The sequence below is a fragment of the Eimeria acervulina genome, genomic scaffold, assembly GCF_000499425.1.
Source record: "Eimeria acervulina Houghton genomic scaffold, Eah_scaff817, whole genome shotgun sequence".
Classification (NCBI taxonomy): domain Eukaryota; phylum Apicomplexa; class Conoidasida; order Eucoccidiorida; family Eimeriidae; genus Eimeria; species Eimeria acervulina.
Window position 1 is genome coordinate 1,632 of NW_013549583.1, and position 7,126 is coordinate 8,757.

General features: G+C 49.6%; 2 protein-coding genes across 2 annotated transcripts in view; one reads left to right on the forward strand and one right to left on the reverse strand.

Annotated features, from left to right (window-relative positions):
- Positions 1-514: 514 nt before the first annotated feature.
- On the forward strand, positions 515-5,042 carry EAH_00049840 (hypothetical protein, conserved; the record flags this gene model as incomplete). The annotated part of the gene is made up of 13 exons (XM_013394328.1): positions 515-518; positions 809-896; positions 995-1,026; positions 1,287-1,508; positions 1,660-1,934; positions 2,114-2,206; positions 2,457-2,563; positions 2,782-2,904; positions 3,271-3,358; positions 3,496-3,669; positions 3,874-3,939; positions 4,420-4,507; positions 4,732-5,042. 13 exons carry the CDS (start codon positions 515-517, stop codon positions 5,040-5,042), a joined length of 1,671 nt encoding a protein of 556 aa, XP_013249782.1.
- Positions 5,043-5,079: 37 nt separating this feature from the next.
- Positions 5,080-7,126, reverse strand: part of EAH_00049850 (hypothetical protein) — a gene marked incomplete at both ends in the record, with an annotated part of 2,275 nt that continues 228 nt past the window's right edge. The window contains 2 exons of the mRNA XM_013394329.1: positions 5,080-5,115; positions 5,508-7,081. Of these exons, the coding sequence (XP_013249783.1) occupies positions 5,080-5,115; positions 5,508-7,081 (1,610 nt within the window). The remainder of the gene's footprint in view (positions 5,116-5,507; positions 7,082-7,126) is intronic.

Genomic DNA, 7,126 nt, shown 5'->3' on the forward strand with positions numbered 1-7,126 from the left:
TAGTTAGCTAGCTAGGTAGCTTCATCTAGCTACAATTAGCTAGCTACAGCTAGCTAGCTGCAGCTAGCTAGCTGGGTGTGTCTCGGGTCCAGCGAACAAGGCTGTAGCGTGTTGTGGCATTGAAATTGTTGTTTTGTTGTGTCTGTGAATGCATTTAGTGTTGTGTGTTATTATTTTATTGGGGTGTATACGCAGCTTTACGCATGCGAAATCATGTTGGGGCTTTGTTATAAGTAGAAAAAATATTTATTGATTTTTTGCTTGAAATTAATTAATTTGTCTTTGTTTTTATTATTTTAATTCTTTTTTTACCTTTTTTTGATATTTTCACCGTTTTCGTTTTCTTTTCTTCCTCTGTATACACCCGTCAGGTGTCTGTCTACTGGGGGGTTGCATGCAGTCTTCTGGAGGGGGTGTGAAGGCTTTGTTGTTTGTTTTTGCTTCTTTTTTCAAAAGAAAACAACAAATAATATTCTTTTATTCTTCTAAATGAATTAATTACAATCAATTTAATATGGGTTGGCCGCAGCAACCTTCTTTGCTGCTGCTGCTGCTCTGAGGTGTACAGACAGCTGAGCTGCGGCCGTTCACTGCACGGGGGCGACGTTTTGGGTTAAATTAATTAAATAAATTAAAATTAATTAATTAATCAATTAATTAATTTATTTATCAATTCAAATTACTTCAATTTATTTAAATCTTCTATCAACTTCTTCCGCCGCAACAAACGCAATGGCAACAGAGGTAAGGGTTTAGGGTTTAGGGTTTAGGGTTTAGCGTTTAGGGTTTAGGGTTTAGGGTTTATCAGGGCATGTGTTTCAGGCGGAGGCCCTGTTGCTGGAGGTTGGGGCGGAGATGGGGAGGACAGCGGAGGAGATGCGGCCCTTTATTCAAAAGTAAGCATTTAGGGTTTAGGGTTTAGGGTTTAGGGTTTGGAGTATAGGATTTAGGATTTAGGGTTTAGGGTTCATAAGGTGTGTGTGCGGATCCACAGGATAGTGGAGCAAAATTGGCTTGAGACGAGAGGTAAGCACAGCCTTCGCAGCGGAAGAAGCAGCAGCAGCTGCTGCTGCTTCTGCTGCTGCTGCTGTTGCTGCTGCTGCTGCTGCTGCAGGCATCGTTAATGCTGCTGCAGTTGCTGCTTGTGCCTCTCCTGTTGCTGCTAGACAGCAGCAGCAGCGTGCATGCATTTGCTGCAGTCTCCTCTAGCCTGCAGTGTCCTTGGAGTTCCTTCCTTGCGTCGAGGGTTTAGGGTTTAGGGTTTAGGGTTTAGGGTTTTGCTGCAGAAAGCCTTGCATCTCTCACTAATGAGGAATGGAAGACGCTGGCCATTCCTCTTCGTTTGGAGGCCGCCCTGAGGGCTCGCCTCGGCACATCTGCTGCTGCTGCAGCTCCTGCTGCTGCTGCTGCTGCTGCTGCTGCTGCTACCCCTGCTGCTGCTGCTGCTGAGGTCGGCAGCAGTGGAGGAGGCGCAGCAACGCCTGAAGCGCAAGCTCCATCTGCGAGGAGTATGTCGTGCTGCTCCTTTTTGCTGCTGCTGCTGCTGCTGCTGCTGCTAGCGTTGTTGCATGCAGCAGCCGTTGCTGCCGCTGTTGTCGTTGCTGCTGCTGCTGTTGTTGCTGCAGCAGTTTCTGTGTGTAACTGCTGGTATGTGCGCAGCAGTAACTCCTGAGGCTGCGTCTCCCCCTCCAGAACAGCAGCAGCAACGGCAGCAGCAGCAACAGCAGCAGCAGCAGCAGCAGCAGCAGCAGCAGCCTGTGCTGCGGCTGCAGCAGGAAGAGTATACTGTAGACAGAGGCGAGGCCCCTGAAGCGCTTTTTGTTTGTTCAGTCGAGGAAGCCCTCGACCAATTCGAAAGAAATGTAATAACTGCAGCAGCAGCAGCAGCAGCAGCAGCAGCAGCAGCAGCAGCAGCAGCAAGAGCAGTAGCAAGAGTAGCAGCAGCAAAAGCAGCAAGAGCAGCAGCAGCAGCAGCAGCAGTAACAATGCCTGACTGAGTTTCTTCTGCTGTGCTGCTGTTGCTGTGGTGCTGCTGCTATCGGTGCTGCTGCCTCTGCTGCTGCTTCTTGACCTGCTGCTGCTGCTGCTGCTGCTGCTTGTGCTGCTGCTGCAGCTGGAGAAGGACATGCGCCCGGAAGCAATACGCGTGCTGCAGCAGCTGCTGATGGGAGTTTTGACAGACCCTGCAGCAGCAAAGAAGCGGAGGGTCCGAGTGGCGAACAACACCTTCCATGCTGCAGCAAGTCGCAAACCCTAAACCCTAAACCCTAAACCCTAATTATTAACCTTAATCCATAAACCCTAAACCCTAATTATAAACCCTAAACTCTAGCCATGATTTTCAGCGCTCTAAACAAATGGGAAAAACCCTCAGCATCAAACCCTAAACCCCAGTCTATAACCCCTGCAAATTAGGGTTTAGGGTTTAGGGTTTAGGGTTTAGGGTTTGCATGCAGGTGGGCCGCCATCCTGCAGCAGTGAGGGTTTTGATGGCGGTAGGGTTTGCGGAGGAGACAAGCGGAGGCGAGAAGTGTTTGGTGCTGCGAGCAGCTTATTTACAAAGGTTAAACCCTAAACCCTAGCGGGAAACCCTAAACCCTAAACCCTAGCGGCAAACCCAAAACCCTAACTGCGTTGTTAGTATATACTTTTAAACCTTCACGACTTTGCACATCCAAACCCTAAACCCTAAACCCTCAAACAGATAATGATAGCTGACCCGAGAATTCCTCATCCTATAGCTTTAGGGTTTAGGGTTTAGGGTTTAGGGTTTGCATGCAGGTTAGCGGTTTGCTATCGACTTTTATCTGAGTTTGCCGCCTCAATTAATATTTCTTCGCCTCCGCTCCCTCGCGGATATTTTGACCCCTTTGCAAGCAGCTTTAGTTCGAGTGGAGGACGCAGGTAAACCCTAAACCCTAAACCCTAAACCCTAATTGTGTTGGGTATACCCTAGGGAAACTCTAAGAAGGGTTAGTAATAAACACTCACTGTGCTAAATAAACCCTCATAAACCCTCATTATAAACCCTAACTGGCAATAGTAAACCCTAAGAAACCCTAATAAACCCTCATTATAAACCCTACTTATAAATTATAAACCCTTACTGTACCCTAGTAATAAACCCTAATAATAAACCCTAATAATAAACCCTAATAATAATCTACCGGCACACGCTCGATGCTGCGGCGCGAGGGGAGGCGCTCACGAAGGGTTTTGCGTTTAGGGTTTAGGGTTTAGGGTTTAGGGTTTAGGGTTTGGTTGTTGCAGCGCCTTGCCGCCGTCTGCAGCGGAAGCGAGAGCAGCAGAAGCAAGAGAGATAGAGCAGCAAATTAAAGAGAGGGAAAGGCTGCTAGCAGTAAACCCTAAACCCTAAACCCTAAACCCTCGGCCCTTCATTCGAACGCTGCTCTACGCTGGAACCTCAGACACTGACGACAAGACCAGCACTAAACCTTAGGGTTTAGGGTTTAGGGTTTAGGGTTTGTGATTCAGACAGGAGGAGGCGCAGCGCCTCCTCCCCTCGATGTTCAGGTGTATACGCTTGAAGAAATGCGTCGAAGAGACAGCGAGCAGCAGCAGCAGCAGCAGCAGCAGCAGCAGGAAGATTTCTATGAAGGAGGCAGCGCCAGTCTCCTCACGCCTGCAGACATTGCCCGCATTAAAGACGTGAGGGATTAGGGTTTGTTAATTAGGGTTTAGGGTTTTGTATATAGGGTTTAGGGTTTAGGGTTTGCTAACGAGGGTTTAGGTCGTAAAGTTCCTTTTTTAGGGTTTAGGGTTTAGGGTTTAGGGTTTAGACATGGGCATTGTAAGTGTCTGATCTGCTTAATGCTAAGGGTTTAGGGTTTAGGGTTTAGGGTTTGCGTATAGGTGATGGGTGAGGGCCCTAGCTTTCAGTCTCGCGCGAAGCAGCAGCTGCAGCAGCTGCAGCGGCGGGTAGTGTTTTGCTGCTGCTACGTGCGGCTGCTGCTGCCTGATCGGCTGGTGCTGCAGCTTTGCTTCGCCCCGCAGCAAACCCTCGCGCATGTTCAACGAACTGCTGCACAGGTCTCTTGCTGCTGCTGCCGCTGCTGCTGCTTCTGCTGCTGCTGATTCGCTGGCTGGTGCTGCTACTGCTGCTGCAGATTAGCTTGCTGCTGCTGCTGCTGATTGTCTTTCTGCAGTTGCTGATTCTCTTGCTGCTGCTGCTGATTCGCTTGCTGCTGCTGCTGATTCTTTTGCTGCTGCTGTTTCTCTTGTTGCGATTTCTGCTGCTGCTACATACTCTGTTGCATCTGCTGCTCTCGTTGCGATTATAAATTTGTGCTGCTATTGATGCTTCTGCTGCTGCTGCTGCTGCTGCTGCTGCTGCTGCTGCTGCTGCAGTATATGCATGAGTCTTTTAGGAGCGGTTTGCTGCGTTGGTACCTATGCGAGACGCCTCCTCTCCGGCGGCTGTCATTGAAGAAAACCCTCTACGAAGAGGGTTTAGTACCTCGATGTCTGCTGCACGTTAAGCTCGAACGTGAGGGTTTAGGGTTTAGGGTTTAGGGTTTAGAGGTGTGGGTGTGAGGGAAGGGGTAACAAGCGCCACACAGACTCTCCAGCATGCAGAATTAGGGTTTAGGGTTTGATCATGAGGGTTTAGGGTTTGATTATGAGTTTTTACGCTTTGGGATTTAGGGTTTGGCCATGAGGGTTTAGGGTTTAGGGTTTGATCATGAGGGTTTAGGGTTTGTTGTGCTGCAGCCGATTCGCCCGAAGCGCCTCCCTGCTGCATTGATACTGATGCTGTTAGCAGAGCAGGAGCCTCGTTACCCAGCAGCAGCAGCAGCAGCAGCAGCAGCAGCAGCTGGGGGCCTCCTGGAGATAACTCTCAGGCGCAGCAGCGCGCGGCGGGTGCATCTGCTGCTGGGTTGAGCAGCAGCAGCAGCAGCAACAGCAGCAACAGCAGCAGCAGCAACAGCAGCAGCAGCAACAGCAGCAGCAGCAACAGCAGCAGCAGCAGCAAGAGCAGGAAGACTCTGTCTCGTTTGTTAGGGTCGAGAAAGAAACAATAAACGCTAATTGAGTCTGCAAACCCCTGTTGAGGGTTTGCTAAAGATACGCAAAAAGACGAAGCCAAACAGACGCCTAAACCCTAAACCCTAAACCCTAAACCCTAAACCCTAACTAAACCTGAACAGAGAACAGACCGTCGGGTTTTAGGGTTTAGGGTTTAGGGTTTGGGGGCGGCTTTAGAGGCTGCTTGGCCTCATCACAGGTTTACAGGAAACCCCTTTTCTCCTGAAAGGGTTTAGGGTTTAGGGTTTAGGGTTTAGGCGATGCGGTAATGGTTTATGAGTCTACTATGAAACTCATTTTCTCCTGTCAGGCAAACATTTCGAAGAATTAGGGTTTAGGGTTTGTTAGGGTTTAGGGTATACATAGGAGTTCATAAGACATGGTTTGTTTGCTATTTTTAAGGGTTTAGGGTTTAGGGTTTAGGGTTTAGGGTTTAGGGTTTAGAGTAGGTTGACGAGTACCTTGAGAAGCAAAGCATTTTCTTCTCTTGTTTCTTGATCAACTTGTTCAGCTAAAGATGAAGGGATGTGCACTGTATTAATATCTTCTACCTTTGCAGATATATCTTCCTGCCAGCTATCGATAAACCTTGCAGCACTCGTAACTGAGTGTACACCCCATGATAAGAAGCCTTCTCGTACGGTGTTGGATTTAACAGGGTTTTCAGATTTATATTTCTGAAAATCTTCTGCTGTCTCTGCTATCAGCTCCAAAGCTGAAAACGGCATATCTAATATACCTTTGCCTGCATCAGAGTCTTCTTGCTGCTGCTGCTGCTGCTGCTGCTGCTGCTGCTGTTGTTGCTGTTCTTGTTGCTGCTGCTCCGTACGCCCATCCCTTCGGTTATGGTCTTCTGTGTGCTGCAGCAGCAGCAGCTGCTGCTGCTGCTGCTTCATTCTTTCAACTGCAGCAATGAAGGGGATGTATGCAGCAAAGATGTCTTCATCTGCAGCTGCTGTTGCATCTAAGAAGAATACAGATTTGATAAAACTGCAGCCTGACCCACGAACGACAATGCGTAGATCTATCTCGTGCTTCCGCTTGATCAGCTGCTCCAGCAGCTCACCTGTTGGATCTAGAAAGCCAAGAGGAGGAGACCCTTCGAGCACATTCAGCATTTCGTCACCTGATAAATAATCTTCTACATACTGTCTGTGCGCTGTATCATCTTCTCCTGGAGGCAACGCATACAGCATCAGCCTCAGCTCTCTAGCCTGCGCTTCATCGAACCGCTGCTGCAACCCTTCTACTTCGCCTAATGCCACTAAGCGCGCATGCGCTGCATTAACCCCAGCCTTCATCAGCAGAATGCGGGTTAATAGATCCAGCACCTGCTCCTGCTGCTCCTGTTGTTGCTGCTGCTGCTGCTGCTCCTGCTGCTCCTGTTGCTGCTGCTGCTCCTGCTGCTGCTGCTGCTGCTGCTCCTGCTGCTCCTGCTGCTCCTGCTGCTCCTGCTGCTCCTGCTCCTGCTCCTGTTGTTGTTGTTGCTGCTGCTGCTGCTGCTCCTCCTCCTGCTGCTGCTCCACAGCAGCAGATACGGCTGCTGCTAAATGATTAATAGGCCCGAAGAAAACATTGAGCTTGGGGTGTACTTTTGCCTGCGGATTCGTTGCTGTTTCTTCTGCTTCTTCTGTTTCTTCTGCTTCTGCTGCTTTTTCTGTTTCTTCTGCTTCTGCTGGTTCTTCCAAATACAAGCTGAGAAACTGCTTCTGCACATCTCTGCTGCTGCGCAACCACTGTCTTGTCAATCTTTCTGCTTCGGTTTTCAGGTCAGCTAGATGCCTCTGTAAGTCTGAAGGTCCTAGAGAAGGTGCTAGAGGCAGCGGCACGCCGCCTCCAGGAGCAGCAGGGGCAGCAGGAGCAGCAGCAGCAGCATCACCAGCAGCAGCAGCATCACCAGCAGCAGCAGCATCACCAGCAGCAGCAGCATCACCACCAGCAGCAGCAGCATCATCAGCAGGAAGCACTGGAGGAGGAGGCTGCCCCTCTTGTCCTACTTTTGGCGTCTTCCATGCCAGCAGCTGCAGCGCTATTGCTGCAGCAATAGCAGCAATAGCAGCAACTAATGCAAGGATCTGAA